This window comes from Arachis hypogaea, chromosome 4 (genome assembly GCF_003086295.3).
Source record: "Arachis hypogaea cultivar Tifrunner chromosome 4, arahy.Tifrunner.gnm2.J5K5, whole genome shotgun sequence".
In the NCBI taxonomy this organism is placed as follows: domain Eukaryota; kingdom Viridiplantae; phylum Streptophyta; class Magnoliopsida; order Fabales; family Fabaceae; genus Arachis; species Arachis hypogaea.
Window position 1 is genome coordinate 8597344 of NC_092039.1, and position 25178 is coordinate 8622521.

Here is a 25178-nt window from a genome sequence, read left to right on the forward strand (position 1 = left end):
TGATCTGATTGGATAAGACAACAAACCGGTCAAATCCAAAATGAATTGGTCAAAATCGGTCAAACTCGATAAGACCGGTTCGATCGAACCGGTTGAGTTTCAAATTTTTTCCAAAATGTTAAAATTAGGGTTGGAACCCCTCGTCAAGAAAAAACATATACTCACAAGTCACAACCACAAAACTATTAAACTTATTATTAATACATATGCAAATTAATATATATAAATATCTTTCAGCAAATAATTTACTTCTATTTAATTTATTTTAATTTTAATTATAAACTTATTTATTCTTAAATTAATTAAATTTTTATTTAACAATAATTATAAACTCATTTTTTATAATTATATAATATCTATTAATATTATTTTTCAATAAATACTTGTAATATATAATAGTATAATAGATATAAACTAATTAATAAATTATTAAAATTTGAAAATAATAGTTATTTTAATATAGAAACAAAATAAAAATATTTATGATAGAGTAAAATTAACAAAATACTTATTATTCCTGTTTCATATTATTTTAGAATAGTTAGATATTTTTAAAATGTTAGTGAAAATATGTATTTTAAATTTTAATTTTAAAATTTTAATTATATTTTATTTTTATTTACATAAAATCAAATCAATTATTTTAATTAATAATTCACCAGTTAAACCAACTCAATAACCTAATAATCTGACCATCACGGTTTGATTGTGACAACTATGTATAGAAACACCAATATACATTCGCAGGCGAAAACAAAAAAGCGGAAAACAAGTGCGTCAGCGTCTACCTCTCTTCGCGTGAGACTGCGTCGCTTTTGTTAAACTACAGTAACGAGTGTCCCTCCTCAGCTCAATAGCTATCTCATCCTTCTTCGTTTCAACCCTCTTTGAATGCATCAATCCCTTTCAAAACCCTAATTTCCCATTTAGCAAAACCCTAACCCCTAATTTCCAAATGGAGGATTCCGAGGGAGTCCTCAGCTTCGATTTCGAGGGCGGCCTCGACGCTGCTCCCCCCGCTGCCGCCGCCGTCTCCGCACCCTCCGCCGGACTTCTCTCCAATCAAAACGATTCAACCGCGGCGGCCGCTGCAGCCGCGGTTCCCAATGGCGCTGCCGCAGCTGCGCCCACTGCTGGAGACCCCGGAGCTGCCGGAAATGTGCCCGGGAGGCGGAGCTTCCGGCAGACGGTGTGCCGGCACTGGCTAAGGAGCTTGTGTATGAAGGGAGACGCGTGCGGGTTCTTGCATCAGTACGACAAGGCGAGGATGCCGGTGTGCCGGTTCTTTCGGCTGTACGGTGAGTGCCGCGAGCAGGATTGCGTGTACAAGCACACCAACGAAGATATCAAGGAGTGTAACATGTATGTGATGCGATTTATTCTCAGTTCGTTTTAACTGTTTTATTTTTGGCAGAATTTGTGTATGTGTATTGTATAGAACGCTGTAGTTGTAGTTAGTGTAGTTTGTGTTTTTGAACTGTTTGTTGTTTTGATTGTGAGAGGTTTTTGAAGAGTGGTGGGGTTTGTTAATTGGACCGGTGGTGCCAAGGTTAATGGTTTTGAGGTGAGGGGGATTCCTTGCTGTTAAGGTTTAGCTTTTTAGGGCTATGATCATATACAGCTTTGTTTTTCCAGCTTTTCATTGATTGTTTCTGTTGTGAACAATTGTTTGGCTGTCTTGTGTTATACTTGTTAAGATATTAGATTTTAGACCTTACTGTGTTTTGTTTCAGTTCTTACTTCTGAGTTCAAGTTTATATTTCTTTAATTTTCATGTTTATTAAGTATGGTCATATTAATGGGGTTTTGATGCAACTTATATATGGAGAGTAGAAGGGGTCTGAAGAGTTTGAATGGGAAGGAGGGGGAGGAGAAATTTTTAAGTGAAGACAGACCAACCAAAGGCCGTGTCTCGCATCATATTGACTAGAGCTACGTAAAGTTTGATGTCTGAAAAACATAATAAAGTAAACCACGTAAAAAGAAAAAAAATAAAAAAGAATAATAATTTTAGTTTTCAGAGATTCTGCATGGTGGAATGATAATTTTCCTGCCACTTTAGGGGTACTTGTAAATGATCATAACCATTGAAATATTTTATGATCATATTTGGTCCTTGAAGCTGCTTGGTTGGCTTGGTAAGTGACATCTGATTATTGTTTTTCTGTCTACTTGCCATCTTCTCTACAATTGGATCACAAGCTGACCATGGCCATTCCTAGTTTAATTATAATTTAATTTCCTGAAAAAGTTGTATATCTGTTGCTGGATCTTCTGATGCAGGTTTTAATCTCTGCTTACAGGCTATCTAAATATTATTGAACACTTTTGTACTTAAAAAAGCCTTTGCGATAAATATTTCTATTTTCTAGTGAATGAGAAACAAGGAAGACAATGATGTACTGAAATCATTCATGAATACTTGATAGATATTAAATCATAAACTTCTTTGTCTATAGTAGACTGGATTCAGTGTTAGTTGAGCTTAGAACCTTGTTAGGTTTGCTTTCATCATTTAGTAGATTCTTTTTCTGTCCATAAACTCATGAATTAGAAACTGTCTTCACCTCTTGCCATGGTCATAAGTAGAGATAGAGCTGAGAATAGCTGCTTACCATGTATAGAGCAAGTTGTTAGTATTGTCAATGATACAGATTTTTTTTTTCTATCTTTTTCTAAGTTTAGTTTAGACTGATCATTTCAATAGAGTCTTGGAAAATACTTAATGTGCAAGATACATGGTTTTTCTTTTTCTATATATAAAAAAATATATTTCTTCCAGTTTGAAATGCTATTTTTCATTCTGCATTGCATCCTAGCTGCTTGAACTTTGGAATGATCCCCCTCGACACATTTTCTGAGCAGCGGGTTTTTCTATCCATAACAGTTGGAGGAGCTTCATGACTCATTTCTGGGGTTGGGGAGAAGAAATGTGGATAAGATTCTGTCAAGTTGTGTCCAATGTCTGCAGTAATTTGGACCTTGTTGCATTTCATTTAGGGAAGTGAACTTTTTCTAAGAATTCAGCTTTATTTTTATTGATACTTGGCATAATTACGATGATCTGGAATTCTATTGGGGGTTCCGTTGGATATTCAAAGGGATTGGAGGGATTATTTGTTTGATGGGCTTGGTTATGTATCCCATTCTCTTTTTCTCTTTTTTGCTCAGAAGGATATGGCATCCTCCTGTTGTATTCAACTATTCAGTCATTTATTTTTCCCCCAGTCTTCTATAAGCAGGTCCTTGTTTGTTTGGCTTTAAAATATCTGCTTAATGTTATGTGGATGTGATTTTGATATTTCTGCATCTGCAGGTACAAGTTAGGATTTTGTCCTAATGGACCTGATTGCCGATACAGACATGCTAAATCTGCTGGACCTCCACCTTCTGTTGATGAGGTCCTTCAAAAGATCCAGCATTTATATTCTTACAACTACAATGCATCGAACAAGTTTTTCCAACAAAGGGGTTCAAACTATAATCAACAAGCTGAAAAATCTCAATTTCCTCAAGGAAATAATTCTACAAACCAAGCTGTTGCTGGAAAACCATTACAAGCAGAGTCGGGTAATGTCCAGCAGCAACAAGTTCAACAGGCTCAGCAGCCAGTCAATCAAAGCCAAGTGCAAAATGTTGCTAGTGGTCAGCCCAATCAGGCGAATAAAACTGCAACTCCTTTACCTCAAGGAATATCTAGGTGTGTTCAGAGTCTAGTAGTTCTCAATTGTGCTACGGAAAATTATTAGTATTCTTACAGTCAGATAAATGATAGACTAGGTATATAACTTGAATTACCGTTTGGGAGAGATATGCCAGCATATACTTTGTGTAGTATTTTCTTCCCAACTTTACTGCTGTCCCTGTTGCTGTCTATATATATTACATGCCCTATGTTATTGGCTGTTCAGAAATATCCTTGATGTAATTTATTTTTTTTACCATTAATGACATTGAATAATAAAATGGATGCATTCTTTAAATTAAGGGAGGGCTTACACAAAAAATAAGACTGGCATACAAAAAGGGGGAACCCATCAACAAAGTTTATGAATTGAGGACTAGAAAACTTCTTACACAGTATAATTCTCTTTAAGGTCATTATCATATATTTTCTTTAATCATTATCAAGCTATGACACAAAGTTTGAGGCTAGAACAAGAACTGGTATCTGTCATATTATTCTAGTAATGTGCCCACTGCCTATACCAGATATGAGAATATTGCATGTTTTCTTAAATGAGAGGTTCGTTTTCAAATAAATTTTCCTGTGAAAATTGTTGCTTCAGATTCATCTCTATTCTCTAACCTACATGAAATAAACTGATCTACGTCTCCGCAAAAACCTTAGGTATTTTATTGTTAAAAGTTGCAATCGTGAAAATTTGGAGTTATCAGTACAACAAGGAGTATGGGCAACACAAAGGAGCAACGAGTCTAAACTAAACGAGGCTTTTGATTCTGTGGAAAATGTTATACTGATTTTCTCAGTCAACCGAACTCGCCATTTCCAGGTATGTTTCTTGCTTTGCATCCAACTTGAGTATTTTTGTTCAAATTTATGGATTTAGGCCAAGGATATATTTGTTGTTAAATTGACAGATGCAAGCATCCAGCACCTTCTTGAATTGTTGCATAAGATTCTATATGCTTATAATGATGGTAAAGAAAGAAATCAGTATAATTTGGTTTTCAGTAGCTTACTATAGGGTGAAATGCATCAACCCAATTGGTTTTTCCTGATGATTTAATTTGACAAGAGGAGCAGATATCTAATTTTGAAATCTGCATTCATTAATGAATGAAATGCAACCAGTAAACTCTTTACGTATGTAGCTTTATGAATTGAGGACTAGAAAACATTTTACCCATATGGAAAGAACCTTTGCCTCTGTTTTCTTGGTGTGACCAAGCCGCCGAATCTGAATTTGTCTATATTTTTGCAGGGTTGTGCAAAGATGACCTCCAGAATTGGTGGTTCTGTTGCTGGGGGAAACTGGAAATATGCTCATGGAACTGCACATTATGGGCGGAATTTCTCTGTTAAATGGTTGAAGGTATAAAAGTTCTTATAGCAACTTTGATGGGATATTTATCTGATAGATGCTAAAATAACTGGTTCTTGAATTATTTGTGGAACATCTAATTAGTAATACAAAGTTTTTTCACCATAATTTGTTTTTTTATGATATAATAAACATCAATGTAAGGATCAAATCAATGTCTAAATAAATATTCATTGACTAAATCGACATGTATTGCGCAAGTTTTCTCAGTTATATATATTTTTACTTCTGTGTCTGGGCTGAACTTGTTCATGAACCATCATTGGAAATTGGTAATGATATCCAGATTTTTTGGTACATTCAGTAATCTGTTAAATTGCCATTCTTGTCTGCAGTTATGTGAACTGTCATTCCACAAAACTCGCCATTTGAGGAATCCATACAATGAAAATTTACCAGTGAAGGTAATTTTTTAACCCCGCCCCCCCCCCCCCCCCCCAACTTGTGTGATCTGAATTTGAGCTGAGCAGAGTTTTTTTTCTTGCTACACCACATTTTAATTGGAGTGATTTCTCTAATGAGAATGTTGTATTTTGGAGTTACGAGTTTCTTGAATATGGGAAAGGCTGGATCCATTTAGCTAATGATGTTACCTTTTGAAAACTTTATGATCAATTTGCCTTACTCTCTACCTACACTTTTAATTATTCCTTTCTTTTCATGGCTAATAATTGTTCTCTACTCCAATTCTTGTGGTGATAATTTCTATTAGGAAATCCTGCACAAACATAACATTTAACGATGGTGCAATCTTTCACCATTTATGAGCACTAGGGAATGGTTAGGTTTAACTGTTAGGCATTTCAATATGATAGAGTTGATATATATACGATTAAAGCTGTCAGTTGGTGTCAGTGAAATCAGACATCTCAGTAATGAAGAAACATATTCTTGATTCTAGCTACATATTGCATATGCATGCTGATTTTGAAACTAATTTTATTGTTTAGGCATTAAGTTAGATATTTATTCTGCCATATTGGAGTATAATTAGGAAACATTCTGTTCATGTAATTGCAGATAAGTAGAGATTGTCAGGAGCTGGAACCCTCCATCGGTGAGCAGTTGGCATCCTTGCTTTATCTTGAGCCAGATAGTGAGCTTATGGTATGTTTTCCTTTGAGCCATAGTCTTGCCTTTTATGATTAGGAGCACTTTGCATTTAATTAAATTTTGGTTTTGACTTATAATGTAACTTCCTTCTAAGAAACTATCAGACAGGATTGTTAGGCCATATCAATAATGTTATCCAACCTAATTTAAAATATGTTGAGAAGACATGATTTGCACCATCAGTTAGTTCTCTTCAGTGCACCCATAATAGCAATAATTTTTTACAACTTAGGATAATAATTAGCTCCTACTCATCAAACATAAAGTATGCATGGATACATCAGTTATATGTTCCTTTTTAATATTTTCTCAATACCAACGTAACATACATATTGCAATAAAAAAGTTGACCTTGGGTGAATACCTATCCTCACAAGAAACTTTTCGTTTGCATTTCCCCAGTTTAGATCTTTGCCACCCATACATATCCTTTAAATAACAAATATGAGATATCATCTCCCTTCTTTTATAGAGCACTGTACTAGACTTCTTGTTCAATGTGTCTGAGTATCATATATTCAACGCTTCATGTTATCATTTTACTAATCGACATATAGCTTGTGTTGGGTCCCAGTTATGTTGGGGTAAAAAATCAGCCAGGTCTCAAACATGTTAAATTAACAGCTTAAGCTTCACAATATTTTACTACTTTTGTACCAATTATCTATTAAAACTAGGCTATTTTAATAGATGGCTTTGCGGAACATTGGGTGCTCTGTTGAACTGCAATACTTTGGGTATTGGATTTATATAGATTTTCTTCGTCATTATTCCAGGCTATCTCAATTGCAGCAGAGTCTAAACGAGAAGAAGAGAAGGCAAAGGGAGTGAATCCAGACAATGGAGGAGAGAATCCGGATATCGTCCCATTTGAAGACAACGAAGAAGAGGAAGAGGAAGAAAGTGATGAAGAGGAGGAGAGCTTTGGTCATGTTGTTGGGCCAGCTGTTCAAGGCAGAGGTAGGGGCAGAGGCATGATGTGGCCGCCTCACATGCCTCTTGCACGCGGAGCCAGACCTATGCCTGGAATGCCAGGTTTTAACCCAGTAATGATGGGTGATGGATTATCATATGGGCCTGTTGGACCTGATGGCTTCGGTATGCCCGATCTTTTTGGTGTGGGCCCTCGTGGTTTTCCTCCATATGGTCCTAGGTTCTCTGGTGATTTTGCAGGACCCCCTGCAGCCATGATGTTCCGTGGGCGACCTTCCCAACCTGGGATGTTTCCAGGTGGTGGATTTGGGATGATGATGAATCCTGCACGTCCTCCCTTTAAGAGGGGGATGGGCGCAAATCCTCCAAGAGCCAGTAGGCCAGTTAATATGCCTCCGATTTTTCCACCGCCACCACCTCCACCTCAAAATAACAACCGACTTGTAAAGAGGGATCAAAGAATTAATGATCGGAATGATAAATTTGGTTCAGGATTAGAGCAGGGCAAGAATCAGGATATGATGAGTCAAAGTGGTGGACCTGATGAAGACATGCAAGGATACAAAGCACAGCAGGATGATCAGTATGCTGTCAACACCTTCAGGAACGATGATAGTGAAAGCGAGGATGAGGCACCTCGGCGGTCAAGGCATGGAGAGGGGAAAAAGAGAAGGCGAAGCTTAGAAGATGCTAATGCAAGCTCTAATCACTAGGTATGGCCCCTAAATACTGATGAGTCACTAACCAGGATGCCGGTTTCTGGTGCTTTTATTTTTCAATGTAATGAAATGAGGCCATCAGATATATCTATGTATGAGTTATATTTATTTTTCTAGGGAAAACTGGGGTGCTTCAGGAAAATAAAAAATGAAAAAAAAGAGGAAAAGGTTCACAGTTACGTTCACAGGTCATGTAAGTTTTGCATAAAGTTCTTTGGATATTTATTGCTAATGTAGTGCGAACATAGCATAGGCGACGATGGATTATGAATATACTCAATTGACTGTACCCCTGTCTCTGTATTTGTATAAAGAGATAGTAACATTAGAGTCCTTAATGAAAAAGTGACAAGGCATTTCATTTATGGTACTGGTTATAAGGTTATTGCTTGGGAATTGGTGTCGTCATGAAAGTAATTAGAATTCTCATTTTCCTTAAGAGTCATATTTATATATATTCTGGACCAATTTAGATATTCTAAGAGATTGGTAAAGTAATAAAATGAAAATTAATCACTTTTAAATTAAGATTGGAATTTACAAATGAAAGGAGTAACAAATTCAATAATGATTAAGTTCTCATTATTTTACATTATCAAACTCTTCACTTTAGAAGAATTTGATTCATTTTGAAGGAAAAGATTTTGTTTTAACACGAAAAAAGATTATGTGATACATTTTGGTTGTTTAATTAATAATATATGAGATTATTATTTATTAATGTATGTAGTGTATGTGTGTGTACTAGTACTTCTCTTGCTTTGGCTTTGGACGAAATTAAATCAAAGTAGGGTGCAACCATGTCATGCATGTTATTCCCCTCTTGTATGTTATGATATTTACTTTGAATCGCTGCACTTTGATTCCGATGTCTCTTCTATTTGGTAATAAATATTATACAAAGTTTATTTCAAACTTAACTGTGGTTGACGTATGGGGAAAAAATGTTTGATGTAAATAATATCAGCAAATACAGAAAGATAAGTTCGGTGCCTTCTATCAACCGAAATCATATGGACACTCTTAATATACTTCTTTTTAATGTATCAAAAACACAATAATAATAAAAATTACTATAATTAAAAGATGGAATGTAGTTTGTTTCGTACACACACAAAATTAATGGGGAGGAAAAGGGGGTTTAAGATATAATCAAGGTTCTTGCTTTGAAAAATAGCAAATTAATGTACTCAACTACTTTTTTTTTGTGACTTTTTTTTTCACAGTAACTCCCATTCTGAAATGCATATACTAATCCGTCGCGGATCTGAGCTCTATTTAATAGTTTATCGTTAACCAATAAATTATTGTATACATATAGCGAAATTCAAAACCTGATATTTTTTGCTTACCGACTATTTGACTATGTGGAGTCATTTGATATAATCCCTCGTGATCTTTTGATTGAAGCCCACGAAAGGAAGGAAACATTCTGATGCGCTTCTTGAGGCACATCTTATTTAGTTTTTTCCTTTTTTTTTCTTTTTGAGTTTCTTATTGGCTGGTTAGTTTTTTTTCTTTTTTTTCTTTTTTTTTTTTTTACTTTGAGTCAAGGTGATTGAATTTAGTTTGCATTGATTAGGGTTAAAAGTCAAATGTTTATCAACTTTTGAAAAAAAAAATGTTGATACTTGAGTAACTTGATATTAGTGGTAGTGACCAATTTAAAAATAGGATAAAAATTATAAATTATTTTTATTAACTAAATATTGTTTCTAAATAACGTGTTTCGTATGTCAAGGATAATACAAATGCAGTTACAATATCCAACACAAGTTGACAAGACCAAATATATATGTTGTATTAATTAAAATTATTATCTTATATCTATCTATAAACCTAAATATATTTTAATATCTTTTTGGTCTCTATATTTATATTCCATTTTTATCCCAACCACATTCATATACAATGTAAATCGGAACGTTGAGATACCACACCACCATATATATATATATATATATATATATATATAAAAGGTAAATTCTATTGTATTCTTTCTAAAATAAAAGGTAAATTATTTTTTGTGATATATATATTGAAAGTAATTTATCAGATGAATTTTATGAAGTGGAACATATCTTTACAAATGTAATTGATGCACTTGAAGGTAGAAGAGAACTTATGGTCCGTGATGACAGAAGTCATAAAGACATTTAAAAAGATTTTTCAAATCTTTAAGTCATAAACACAGTTAAAAACATTATTATTGATGATGTCAAATACAAGTTTTAAGGGATGATAGATTTGAATCCTCATGAGATTAAAGACATTGTTGTCAATGAGGTAGAGATCAAGTCAAATTCAATTGCACACAATAAGATTTGCAAGATGAGGTGACAATTATGCACAAGAATTTAATAACTTTTATGGGACAAAAATTTTGCAGATAGTGAACTTCGAAGATGTCATCACGATACAGAAGAGGGTGGAGGAGGTGCAGTGAGTGTACGCTGAGGTTGGAAAGGAGTGACGCCTATGTAGCAAAGATTCTCCATACCTTGGTAGCACAAATGTTGCCATATATAACGAGCTGAATACGTACTTGCACCTTATTGATGGGTTTGTGAGTTCATCGCAAAGAAATTTTTCGGTGGTGATAGCCACCACCACCACCACCATAGACTGGCGGTACTAAACTAAATTTAAATAATTATAAAAGAGAGAAAGAAAAGTAGAGAATATATACCTAATTATTATGGTTAACATTCAACTTAATTATAATTATAAGCACTATATATATCAGGGGATAATTTACCCTTTATTTTAGAGAGGGTATGGTAGCATTCACCTATATATTATAACACCCTACCATACAGAGTCTTATGCTTAAGTCATAATTCAGAGATGGCAAGGTATTACGACCTCTATAAATAAAAATTAGTACGTATAATAATGTGAAAAATGATTATAACTAGGAGCCTTTGAAGAAAAAGGGATAAAACAAAATCGTAACTCGAAAGCGCAACACTCCGATCGAAAACGTAGCGGATAAAGGTATAAGCTAAAACGAGATTATATATATACAAAGGAGTTTCAAAAACAGGAATATCAAAACTCAAGATCCGGTTGCGAAGATAACCGGTCCGAGCATAGCAATATATACATGTAAATAAAATAGAAACCCCAAAGGAAGCCCAAAGGGACATAAATACAGAAAACTTATTCTCCAAAATCCCCTCTAGGAGGAGTCATCACAGTTGGTATTATTTAGTGGAGATAAAAGTATCTAAACAAAACATATAACCCAAAATAGAGTCTCGAGAACCAAGGATCTTCGCTAATCCAGAAGTCTCTAGCATGCTTCAGCGAGAAGTCTCACGTCCTGCATCTAAAAACCACAAAATCCCCATGGGTGAGAACCGGAGGTTCTCAGTATGGTAACAGTGCCCACATATCTAACATGAAATGTCCTGGAAAAGCCAAAGACAATCCTAAAACTTCCAACATATAATTCAAAGCTTATAAATAGGCTAAACCATAAATGGCAACTGACCAAGGATTCTTCAGTCTAACTAATACTCCCCTTTCCAATTCCTTCAATCCTCCCAACCACCAACAGGAGTATAGTGTGGCAAACACAGTTATATGAGACAAGAGATATACAAATAGGAACAGATAAGACATTTAGACAATTAACAAGTAATATGCAGTCAAATAGGCAATCTCAAACAATTCACATAGTATGCATATGATGTATGCCTGTCCTAATGGCTGATGATATTATCTGTCGGTTATATAGCCAACCCGACAAATCCTGGTAGCTAACCATTGGACTATTCCTCTGTCGTGCATCCCCAACTCGAGTTATCCTCGATCATCATCATGATCATAATCATAATCCATATCTAACACCCTCACTGGTGTATATCCACGAGGGCGAGCTCATCCGGAACTTTTACAGTGTCTGGCCACACTTATGACATAGGGTCAGCAGAGTATCGAGTCTCCACCTGCAGCACGTGGTGGCTAGCCACTGCTTTCATCCAGGAAAACTCGTATCTCAGATAGTGGAAGTGCAACATTCACATTTCATCAAAAGCATATTTGCATTTATACTCGACCATAATCAATAATGGCTCTGCCGTAACTCGGCAATAACTCAGCCATCCGACTCATAATTCAATCCAGAACCAGCCAATTCATTAATAAACACAGCCCTTCGGCTCATGGCTCATAAAGCACTTCCACTGCCATCCTCCGTATGTCATATAATCATCTTTGATCATCATTGATCATAAATTTTTCCTTTCTTCGTTCACAAGTTACCACATCCCCTATCTCTTTTCTCATTGCTAGGCATATCATAATGATTTAAGACATAAGGGGTGAGATCGAAGGCTTAGAAGTATGAAATTTGACTTTTAAAATTCAAAAATCAACTTTGGGATAAAAACAGGGTCACGCGTACGCGTTGTCCATGCGCACGCATGGATGGCCAAAAAGTTCATCGATGCGTATGCGTCGCCCATGCGCACGCGTGGAAAGAAAAACAGCCAAGCGACTCCTACGCGTCAGCCACGCGTACACGTGGGTGTGTTTATGCCCCCATGCACAAAACTGGCACAATTCTCGCACAACTCTCAGGAAAAATGGCTAGGCATTTGGTGCAGCACATCGACGCGCACGCGCGGATGGTGCGTTTTTGAAAAACGATGCGTACGCGTCAGTCACGCCTACACGTAGGGGCGCTTTCTGCTAAAAAATTTTCTAAGTAAAAAGCTGCAGAATTCACAGATTCAACCCCCAATCTTCCGACGGACATAACTTCTTCATTTCAAATCATTTTTCGCCCGTTCTTCGAACGGCATGAACATCCCAAATCCAATTTAATTTCTAAATAAATTTGGCACAAAACAGGAATCCGGAGTCCAAGTTATTCCCCATCAAAGTATGCATAAAAATCATATTTTCATACAAAACCACAAAGTGCCATTTTCAAAACAAGTCATTTTCAACCCTTTTCAAAATCAACTAAAATATACCAATTTCAATCCCTTTTGAAATCAATCAAAATATACCAAAATCTCAAGCCTCCTCAACTCATACATTAACATTTTTCTTAAAATCACAACCACCATCCCACTATTTTAACCCATCTTAAATCAATGGCTAAATTGCAAACATATTAACATGTCATACATCCTTTCTCGTCCCAATTTCCAACAATACCATTTCCAATTAATCATCATTTCACATAATCAATATCATACTCACCATCAACATAGTTTTACCCATAATTCAACCTCAACCATTCATCAAGCATATATCACAACATGTATTTTTCATATATCACACCATCAAGGCATCAATATTCATAATCACATATATGACCACATCATATATCTTAACCATTCAATAACATCAACAATTCAATGTCTATCTTAGGACTTCTAGCCTAAGTTTTCACACCATATTACATTTTAGATACAGAAAACCGATATCATACCTTAGCCGATTTCCCAAGCTCAACCGGAGCACTTCCAAATCACTTGTCCACAAACTCTCAAGGTCTCAACACCTTCAAGAACAGATTTTTATCACACCAAAGCCCTTTTTCAAGCTTTCCAAAATTCCAATCAAGCCTTCAATATTCACATACATACTACCTAAGCCACAATTATCATACCCAAACACAACATCTCAATACCCAAGTATCATAAAATAACAAATTACACTAGGGTTGAAAATCTTACCACACCCAAGGTTCAAGGAGATAAGATTATACTTCTCCTTCAAGAGAATTGGGTCCTATAACATCAAAGAGCCCAAAATCTCAACACATTTCTCCATGAAACTCAAAATTTAGGGATGAACTGAAATAATTTCGTGGCTTAACTCAAGAATAAAGTAGTGGGTTTTGTAGAGCTATTCGCGGTGAACGTGTGGCCGCAAACGGTGCGACAATCGGAACTCTAAATCAAAAGTTATGGTGGTTTGAAAATCAAACAAGGGTTAGAACCTGAGAGTGTTCTTCCCCTTCCCATACTCATTTTCAGCGTGTTTGGTGTGTTGTGAGGAAAGAGAGCGCTGAAAATTAAGGTTTTGGTTTAGTTAGGTTAGGCCAAGGGCCCAATATGGATCCGGTTGGTCCGATTTGACCAATTCGGTCCAATCTTAATCTAATTTCTATAAAATTGATATCGAAATTCTTGTCTCAATCTTTTCTATCATATTAAGCCATAAAAATCACATTTTTTACTTTTTAGAATAAATTTTTATTTATGAGTTAATTAGTTATTAATTAATTGAGTTTTACATATACAATTATACATAGTTTTATCCGGCTGTACAGCAATGCTATAAGCTAGTGTTTATATCGTATTTTTTGTGTGTGTTTAGTTAGTTATCAAAAGATTTGTTTATCCAACATTTTTGTATTAATTATATTTTTTGACTAATTTTATATTTTATTATTGTTATATATAAAGCACCCAGTTTCTTTTTTGTGTATTTTTATGTCATTATAGGAGCTTAATTTGACCCATGTTAAAAAATTAATCATCTAATTAAATTTATGCGTATAAATAATTTATTAAGTGACGAGTTTAAAAATTAATTATTTTTGATATAATAAAATTCAATTAGATAACTATGCAAATTTTTTATATTATTAATGTATAAAAATTAAATTATAACAATTTTTTTTTTATGTTTAGGATCTGTTTAAAAAGTTTTAAAAGTTATTTTTTGAGATTTTTATTTATGAAAAATAATAGTATTAATATTTAGTACAATTTTTAAAATTAAATTGTAGCTTTCTAAAAAGCTATTTAAGTGTTTATGAAAAAGTTAAAAAAAAGACTTCTTTCATAATAAAATTTTTTATTGTATTTTTTTAAAATAAATACTTTTAAAACTAAAAAATCAAATACAAAATAACTTATTTATGAACTATTTTTAATATAAATATTTATTATTTAAATTATTTTTTTAAAAATAATTTAATTAAGCTGACTGAACTTATTAAAGTATAACAATGATAACATGTAAACAATTATTGTACTTTTTATGCATTTAAAGTTAATCTACAAATAAATCAAAATACAATAAATTTAAGTTGATCATTTATCCAAGTCAACTCAACGAAAGCATGCTGATTCATAATTTTTAGACAAACTTATTCCACATAATAATTGTAAATTCCCTTATTACAAGATGCTGCATAGAATGAGTCATCATATTCATAGGTGGCTAGTCCTTTTGTGATTATTAGGAGCTTCCTATGATTATTTAGATATATAGATGCATATCAATCGTTATATACTTAATTAATAATACACTTCTTTATATATGAGACATGATGAATAATATTATCCACATGTCCATTCTTTTTTATTTGTGCTAAAATGTTATTTCTTTTATTTAGAATAAAAGATAACAAAAATTAAATTTTAGAATTTTTAATCTTAAAAAATTTGATATTATATGAATTATTTCTCGCAAGGTATATATCTAACAAGAGTTGAGACATTTTCGAAACAATTGAAGGAGGTACTAAGTATAGTAAGAACTAAGAAGCAAAGAATGATGTCACGGGGTACAAAAATTTTCAACCAACGATGGAGGGTGGATTAGATTTTCAACGATGTATTACGAAAATGAATGTGTTCGTATTAATTAATTAATTAACTAAAAGATATCATTCTCATAATTAATTTTGTTGAATCATGGATGTGCTTCAACCACACGGCACAAGCCAAGTTGATATTAAATGAACTCTTACGTTGGCAATCACGTTAGAAAACTTTAGTATAAAAGTGCTTAGTTACTTACATCGTTGCTTTTTGTTTTGCATGAAAATCCACGCCTTAACTCAATCTAAAAAATTAGAGTAGTTCAAAACAACAAAAAAAGTTTTTTTTTTTTTTTAATATTGTGTGAACTTTATTATTCTGAGAGTCACTCGGTAAAACACGTTTAAAACATTTTTTAAGATATTTTTTAATAATTAAAATTTAATATATATAATTAATTAAACTATATTATTTTTATCAAAATTAAATCAAACAAATTAATTTGATCAAAAATAATGAACTAAATCTTAAACCACTTTAAAATTAATATTTTTTATAAAAAATAACTACAATATTTTTATTATAAAAAATGATAAAATACTCTTTTATATATATATATATATATATATATATATATATATATATATATAATTTTTTTTGAGAACTCTAAATTCTAACCATTCTCTTCTCTCTGTGTCGTCATAGGATTAAGATTTAGGATTTTTAATATAATATATATAAAATATAATATAATATAAGTATTTTAGTCATTTTTTATAATAAAATATGGTAGTTACTTTTGGTTTATCAATTTTTTAGCCAAATCGATTTGTTCAATTTAATTATGATAAAAATAATACGATTTAATCGATTACATATGTAAAATTTTAATTATTAAAAAATTTTAAAAAATAAGTTTTAAACGTTTTTATCTAAATAATTTTTTATTATTTTGGATGATATAAAGACTAATAACTCGGTCTTTTCACACATAGAGCTTTTTATCTAAATAATAATATTAAGTTGACAAAAAATTAATTAAAATTTATTTTATTTAATATTTATATAATAATTAATAAATATTAAATAAGAGAATTTTTGTTACCGAACATTCTCTATATCTAAAATGTAAAGCTTATAGTAATTCACATTTACAAGTGGATGGTCCACTACGAATCTGAGCAATCGTTTCTAATTTTGTTCCAACTTCCAACATATATCATTTATTCAAAATTTAGACGCAATAATGTTGCCAACCCTACTAGCTAGCACAATATAATATGTACCCGGATATAAATATGTACACGATGAGTTAAATTATAGCATAATAGTGTTTCACTGTTTTACAATGTCTATTCTAAAATAATAAAAATATTTGAAAGATAATTAAAAATTAATTTAATGTAGTTTAAAATTATTTTATATTTGATTATTATTTATTTTATTAATTAGTATTAGAATAATTGAGTAATATTAATATCATTTTAAAATCCTTCTTTTATCCTTTGTCACTTTTTCATCTTCTTTTTAAATTACAATTCATTTACCATCATGGTTGCCATCACTCCCTTGGTCAAACTTCACTATTCTAAATCATAAATTCTAAATCTAATCTTAAATATCAAATTTTAAATTTTAAATTAATTTTATTTTATTTTTAATTTTCTTTTTATTTGATTTTAAATATTTTTATTCTTTTAGTTTTATATTTTTTTATGTTAATTTCCTTTCAATTATTGACTAATTTTAAATTAATTGGCTGAATGTTGCCTCTCTAGACATTTTCAAATAAAAAATACACGGACCAACACAAAAAGAAAAAGTGAAGAAATTATATAAATAGATAGAATTATATATAGAGAAAAATAAATTTTAATCAATGCAATTAATATTATACTCGTCTTTCAAAAGGAAGCTGTAAGCCTGTAACAACAATAATAATAATATAATCCAAGATAATTTTTTTTAATAAAAAATTTAAGTTAAACAACTATTTTAAAAGAAAGAAAGTATGCGGTACCATTTGATCTTACATTACATCAAACCAAAGCAAAGCAAAGCGTCTCTTTGTCTATAAATAGTAATATTTGATTTGAGAGAAGAGAACATAACTTGGTAGCTTAGATAAGTAACATTTAAGAGAAAGCCAAAAAGATGTGTTGCAATTATTCCATTTGTGTTAGAGTGTTGGTGGCATTGTTGTTGTGTGCATCAGTCTCCATCAAAGCTCAGCTCAGTACCACGTTTTACTTGCGAACATGTCCCAATTTGCAACATATTGTGTTTGATGTCGTGGCTAAGGCTTCCTTTTCTGATCCACGAATTGGTGCCAGCCTCATCAGGCTTCACTTCCATGACTGCTTTGTTCAAGTATTTATATTCTTTACAGCTCCACTTTAAATTTAACTACCTACATTATTTTAAGACATTCTGTGTCACACTAACGGATTTTTTTCATTTAAACTATTAAGATATGATATTTACTGAAATCTGTAAATAGAATTATATATATCTTATGTTAAATTTGTATATGAATTGTGTTTAATTTGATATTGATATACGTAATATGTTACAACTACGCAGTTATATTATATTTCGGATGTAACCGATTTTTCTTTTTAATGTATCGTATGTCGGGTATATAGCATTCGGACTCAATTATTATTGATTTTTTAAGCTGTGCATTCAAAATGTGTAATATATGTATAAAATTATAATTTATTTACACATTTCATATTTTGATAAATATATTTTATTAATTTAAATAAAAATTCTTATAGTAACTATATATTAGGGTTTCAAATTGTGGTTTACCATATCATATTGTTATCGTGTTTACAGTATAAATATTATAATATGGATTATATGAGAATAATATTAGGTATATATATATATTTTCTGTAGTTATTTCCACGTATTCTAGTCTAACATAGCCATAGTTGAGAGACGGATTTAGAAAATTTTGGTGATAGAGTAAAATAATACATAAAGATAAAAGAAAGAATCGAATCACTAAATGAAGGCATTGATTAACATATTCAAGGTTATTTTGACTTAAAATAATAAATAATTTAATTTTCTCTTTTCTCTCGTTCATATTTTGATTCAAAGTTTCTTATATATATTTTACCGCATAATTATCCAATAACCACTTCATCTCCATTCAAATTAAATTGAAAACTCAATTCCTTATAATATATGTTATTCATAACATAAACAGTTCTTTTAATTGACTTAATTTTTTTGTTAGGGGTACAATTATTTTTGTACGTTTTACTAGGTAAATTTTTAAAATAAATAGTATCATGATATGATATCAAAATTTTTATAACTAAAATATTTAGAATTTAAAAAAAAAATCAACAGATAAAAAAACAAATAAAAAAAAGTCAAAGATCTGAGTCAAACAATAAAATTGATTACTTAAGCAAATCAACGACTTCTAATCAAAGTAAATAAGTCCCTCGAATTTAATTAATCTTTACAAAGTATTGATTCAATGATTTTCTCTTGTCTTTAATTTTAAACTATTCAATTATGTTATTTTATTTGTGAATCATTTAATTTAAAGGAAGTTGGACTCAGATTTGAGTAAGAGACTACGTGGGTAGTATTACAAGTTTCATTCTACTATTTGTCTCTATTTCTTATTATTTTACTGAATCGATTTCATACTTTCTTTTATTTTAGTTTTAGATCAAAATTAATAAGATTATTCATCTCTATCATTGTGTATGTGAGAATAAACTTAAATAAAATAGTTTTTTAACATAAAATTTAATCAAGTATTTTTATTTTAGTATGAAGAAGACAAACAAAACACTAGTAAAAAAATTTAATATATATAAAAATAATTCTAATATACTTATACTACGGTCGCTATAGTGATTATAATATTTCAAAAAGTATTATTAAAATTAAAGTAATATATTTTTTTTAACAATATTTTTAAAAAATATTACTAAAAAATTGTTATCAAAATATGAAAAAATATTATTTTAATTTTAATAATATTTGTATAATCACTATAACCACCATAAATATAGACATACTAAAATGTTATATATATATATATATATATATATATATATATATATATATATATATATATATATTCTCTTTTTGAGAAATCTAAAATAATTAAATAACAATTTAGGAACACTATTTTAAAAAAAAAAGGATTGAAAATCCTAATCATTTGACAGTTGATAAGACTTTTGATCTAAAAAATTAAAATTATATGATAAAATATTACTATATAGAATGGATATAGCTAGGTAATGATGAGAACACAAAGAAATTAATGATGTACCAAATTAAAGTTAATTATTTCATGTATTATATACATGTTTTCGACAGGGTTGTGATGCATCAATTTTGCTGAACAAGACGGCAACAATAGATAGCGAACAAGATGCATTTGCAAATGCCAATTCAATAAGGGGTTTGGATGCGATGAACAACATCAAGAGTACTGTTGAACGTTTTTGTCCCGGAACAGTTTCTTGTGCGGATATGCTTGCTATGGCAGCTGAAGTGTCTTCTGAAATTGTAAGAATATAATGTCCCAACATTAGTAGTATTAGTTTATTGTTGTGACTAGAGAAGCTCATAATTAAAAAAAGAAACTAAATAAACCACATACTTATAGTTTTTATTTAATACGAATTAACATCACACCAAAAGGATTATATTAAAATTTAGAAAAAAAATAAATAAATAGGTCCTGACTTTTTGATTCGAAGACTCGTAGGTCTATGATTAGTTAAAAATATAAAAATGTCAATGTTCTTTTAAAATACCAGATATTATTAAGTCTCTCTATTCAAAATATACAGGGACAAATCGATTTCCCAAAAGAATTTAGATGTCTCGCTTTTTAAAAAGTGATAGATGTTTTTTTTTTTAACTAGTTAATGACTTATTTATCTTTGAAATAAAAAGTCAGGATCTATTTGTCGTGTACTCTAAAATTTATATATTTAATAATAAATAATAATATTTTCTGTTCGTTCCAAATAAATATCTAATTATATTTAATTATTTACTTGTATAAATTAAGAAAGAAATTATTTAATTTTAGATAAATTAATCTGATTATAGAATTTATATTAACTCATTTTTAAAAATATTTTTTCTATTTTTCAGTTAATATAGTTAATTAATAGAAAAATTAATTAATGTTTTCTAAAGTGTTAAATAAGTAAACCATTATTTAATTTAAAACAAAATAAGTTTTAAAAATCAACACTGCATGTTTGAAACAAAAAAGTCATAATAAACAAATTTTTGTATAAAAAATAAATAAGTGTTATTAGTTTTTAGAGTTATGCTACGTGTACATTAAAATCAGCTATTAAAATTAGCCATTAGTATAAAATATATGTTAAAATATACATACACATTAAAAATAAATTAAACTACACATGTATTTATTTTGGTGTACAGATAGTATGTTTATAATTTTTATCATATTTACACGTATGATGACCTACCACTACAAGAAAAACAAACGTTTTTTATGGTTATTAGTTCTAATAAAATAAAGGGATAAGTATTGTTTTGATCTCTAATGTTTAATATCAGAATCAAATTCGTTCTCAACATTATTTTGGATTTAAAATCGTTCCCATCGTTTTAAAACAATATTAAAATCGTCCTTTTTAATAATTTTTTTTAAATGACAAAAATGTCCCTTTTTCATCAGTTCACTACTCATTCTCTTCTTCTTTTAACAAAATTCAAACTACCAATCCTTCTTCCCCCGTTAACAAAATTTAAAAATACAAATCCTTAAATACAATTAACAAAACTCAAGATTGTGATGAACAAAAACAAGAACAAAAATTAGGAAATTAAAGATTGTGATGAACAACATCAAATTCTCAAATCCATCATTAACAACAACATATTCATATTTAAAAACAAAAACAAAAAGAATGAAAAAAACAACAGCATCCAAAAACAATTCAAAAATAATAGAATAAAAACAAGAACAAAAATTATTCTTCAAATCTAATAATAACAATAACAACATCAACAACAACAACAGATTCAATTAAAAAAAAAATAGAAAATGAAAAAAGCAACAACAATCCAAAAACAAGAACATAACAAAAACAAGAACAAAGATTAGAGAAGGTGGTTGCAGTAACAGTAGCAACGTAGGGAGGGGAGCAGTTCGGCAACGACCTCCTTTAGCCTCGACAGAAACCACTACACGGTTTGTGATGAATTTAAAAATTAGGGATTGTGATGAATAAGAACAGAAATTAGGAACTTGAATCTTAACTTACATGTGATGGCAATGACGGTGGAGCTGCGTGGTGGTGGTGACAGTGAATCTGGATAACGGAGAATAGGGAGGGAAGGAAAAGGGAGGCGCAACAGTGATGCTGAAAACGCGAGGAACACGACCACCACCACCACCACACCTCCCCGACGACGATGAGAAACAAGAGGCGAGGGCGAGGGCCAGGTGCGGTGAGGCAAGGCGAGGCGAGGGCGAGGTGCGGTGAAGCAAGGGCGAGACTTTCTTCTCTTCTTCTCTCTCTCCGAGTCTCTGCTCTGAGTTTCTGCTTCTCTCTTCTCTGATTGTGAGTGAGAAGAAGTGAAGAACGAAAAAGAGCCTTTGCTTCTCTCTCTCTGTCTTGTGATGTACCCAAAGATAAAATCATCCAAAAGAACGATTTTAATATCAAATAAAATGTTGGGGACGATTTTAAATCCAAAATAACGTTGATGATGAATTTGATTCCGACCCTAAATATTAGGGATAAAAACAATACTTACCACTAAAATAAATTATTATTTTTAGTAAAATATTCTCAATGATAGATCATTAGACTGTCTAAAAGAAAAAGGTAGCTATAATTATGAAAACAAAAAAGGTTTGGAAAACAAAGTTTTTAACAAAAAAATTATTAACATTTATTTTTTATCTTTATTTAATACACTTTGTAATAAATAAATAGGAAATAAAACAAGTTTAGATTTTAGACTGTTTGAACTTTTTTTCCCCTAATATTAATCGTTGTGAAAACAAACTTTCTCTTGAAAATATATTTTTATTGATATTAGTAATTATGAAGGACAAAAATAAATTTAACTAATATTATTTAGGGAGGTGGTCCCCAATGGAAAGTTCTATTGGGAAGAAGAGACAGCTTAACAGCGAACCGAATCCTTGCTAATCAAAACATTCCGGCACCATCCTTCACACTCGATCAACTCAAAGCTAGCTTTCAAAAACAAGGTCTCGACCCTACTACTGATTTAGTTGCACTCTCAGGTATTATTCATCAATATATTATATGAATTTAATTTTGATAAATATTTATTAGTATAAATTAATTTTATATATGTATTTAATTGCATAACAAAAATAATAACTTTTTGTATTGATAATGTCAATAAATATCTAAAAGATTGAATATTATTAGACAATTATATAAAATATTTTACTCTCTTCTCTCCTTTATATATATATATGGTGATTGGTGAATTTTAATATTAATTTTTTTGTATTCTGGTCATATTTTTTTAGTAATATCTTTTAAAAAATATTGTTAAAAAAATATTATTTTAAATTTGTCGATATTTTTTGAAACATCATAATTATATATATATATATATGATAGATAATTTTTTATATAGTTGTTATTCGTAGTTACATCAAAGACTATTACAAATTAATATGACACTTCTTATCTCACTTGAAAAGAAAGGTTAGATACTAATTATATTATAGAAAATTAATGGACATTATATATGTGAATTTAAAAATACTAATATTCAATAAATACATTATAAAAATATTAAAAATTTTATATTCTTATTTTTTATAAAAGTTTTTACATTACTTAAGCACATTAACCAATATTAATTTTTAGGAAATTTATTATTAACAAAACTCTATATATTATTATTTCTTAAAATAAGAGAAGTGATGTATCTGATCAGATCTTGAGATTCATTAATTAGTACAAGTATTATAATAAGTAAATATTATTATACTTAATTACAGGTGCTCATACAATTGGAAGAGCTCACTGCAGAGTATTTGTTAATAGATTATACAATTTCAACAACACAGGCAATCCTGATCCAACATTGGACTCAGATTATTTACAAACATTGCAAGAAATATGTCCCCAAAATGGAAATGGTGATAGCCTAACCAATTTGGATGTTTCAACTCCAAATACATTGGACAACAGATATTACTCCAATCTTAGGTCTCAAAGAGGATTGCTTCAGAGTGATCAGGAGCTTTATTCAACTCCTGGGGCAGATACCATTTCCCTTGTTGATACCTATAGCAATAGCAAAATTGCATTCAATCAACAATTCGCACAATCAATGATCAAAATGGGTAATATTGGAGTGCTAACGGGAGATCAAGGAGAGATTCGATCGCACTGTAACTTTGTTAATGGCTCATAATATAATGTCGACAAGGTGGTGATGCATCAACAATCGATGAGTTCAAAATAATAATAAGATCTATGTAGCTCAATTTAAATGACTCAAGTATTATTATGTATGTGGTGTGTACTAGACTACTAGTATTATACTATATGCTTTATTATTGAAATAAATTGAAGTAGGGTGGAAGCATGCCATGCATTTTAATACGGTAAAAATTCAGGTCCAGTTGACTACACGTGAAGTTGATAGTTGAGAGTTGTTAGATGAAAATTTAGTCAAATCATCTAACGGTTTTCAGTTATCAACTTCACGTGAAGTTGACTGCACCTAAGTTTTCACCTTTTAATACACCCTTTTATTATTATTATATTTAATTTAATTACTTTGCATAAATTATAAAACCAACTTTACTCTCTCTCTCTCTCTCTCTCTCTCTCTCTCTCTCTCTCTCTCTCTCTCTCTCTCTCTCTCTCTCTCTCTCTCTCTCTCTCTCTCTCTCTCTCTCTCTGCCCAGCCCAAAAAAAAAGCGAAAAAAGGCTTAGGATATATAGAAATGTCAGGCCACTACTATTTTTAGTTTAAAAAAGAAACAAATTTATTAGTGTTAGTTTAATTATAAGGCTTGCTGAAGACTTTAGTTGAGTGGTAAAATATAGTGTTTCTGAATATGCTGAATCTAGATTTGAATCTTAGCAATAGTTAAGGAGTAGATAAAACTCTTAAATGTGTGTAAGTATGTAAAATGTGCATATTGTAATATATGATGGTTATAAAATTTTAACAATATTTAAAAATATAGCTAAAATTAATGTTATATTTTTTTTATTACCTGATAATATTTTTTAATTTTTAAAAAGATAAAAACAAAAAAGTAATCAAATTAACAAGTATTATCAAATAAAAAAATATGACTTTAATTTTAACTATATTTTTTAAGTGTTATTAAATTTTCATAGTCACCATAATTATATAATCCGTATAATTCATATAAACGGTTGTTAAGAGTGAATTTTAATTATTAAATAAGTAGTGTAAATTTATTTATTAAATAATATTTCAATGCATAATATGTTTGATATTAGAAGTAAATTTTTTTAATTATTTTATAAAGTATAATCTTTTATCTTACTATCTTTAGATAAGACAAAAAAATATAAATATAAAAAGATTAAATAACAATAAATTATGTCTTACCAAATAATTGAAAGGAAAAAAAAAATGAGGATCCAATTCAATAACTGCACACAGACGATTGCGTAAACAAAGGGAATTAGTAAATAGAGTTTCATATTCGTAGACTTGGAAGAATTCTTAAATACCATGAAGATCTAGAGATGCAACACGTTCCCAACTGATCTCATCTAATTAAACTCATTCTCGTTAATTAGTTCCACGTACAC

At 30.6% G+C, this 25178-nt stretch overlaps 2 protein-coding genes across 2 annotated transcripts; both read left to right on the forward strand.

Moving 5' to 3' along the window:
- Window positions 1–708: 708 nt before the first annotated feature.
- LOC112796150 (30-kDa cleavage and polyadenylation specificity factor 30) lies at window positions 709–8196 on the forward strand. The gene is made up of 7 exons (XM_025838475.3): window positions 709–1362; window positions 3317–3700; window positions 4352–4514; window positions 4947–5057; window positions 5402–5470; window positions 6087–6173; window positions 6956–8196. Exons 1-7 carry the CDS (start codon window positions 956–958, stop codon window positions 7823–7825), a joined length of 2091 nt encoding a protein of 696 aa, XP_025694260.1. The 5' UTR covers window positions 709–955; the 3' UTR covers window positions 7826–8196.
- Window positions 8197–17473: 9277 nt separating this feature from the next.
- Window positions 17474–24034, forward strand: LOC112794185 (peroxidase A2). The gene is made up of 4 exons (XM_025836297.3): window positions 17474–17718; window positions 19708–19899; window positions 22471–22639; window positions 23375–24034. Exons 1-4 carry the CDS (start codon window positions 17503–17505, stop codon window positions 23791–23793), a joined length of 996 nt encoding a protein of 331 aa, XP_025692082.1. The 5' UTR covers window positions 17474–17502; the 3' UTR covers window positions 23794–24034.
- The last annotated feature ends 1144 nt before the right edge of the window (window positions 24035–25178 follow it).

Excerpts from the sequence above, each read along its gene's own strand:
- LOC112794185 (XM_025836297.3), top strand. The coding sequence starts at position 17,503 with ATGTGTTGCAATTATTCCATTTGTGTTAGAGTGTTGGTGGCATTGTTG. Across the intron at positions 19,900-22,470 it reads CTGAAGTGTCTTCTGAAATT|GGAGGTGGTCCCCAATGGAA; the intron begins GTAAGAATATAA and ends AATATTATTTAG. Across the intron at positions 22,640-23,374 it reads TGATTTAGTTGCACTCTCAG|GTGCTCATACAATTGGAAGA; the intron begins GTATTATTCATC and ends ACTTAATTACAG.
- LOC112796150 (XM_025838475.3), top strand. The coding sequence starts at position 956 with ATGGAGGATTCCGAGGGAGTCCTCAGCTTCGATTTCGAGGGCGGCCTC. Across the intron at positions 5,058-5,401 it reads TCTCTGTTAAATGGTTGAAG|TTATGTGAACTGTCATTCCA; the intron begins GTATAAAAGTTC and ends TCTTGTCTGCAG. Across the intron at positions 6,174-6,955 it reads AGCCAGATAGTGAGCTTATG|GCTATCTCAATTGCAGCAGA; the intron begins GTATGTTTTCCT and ends TCATTATTCCAG.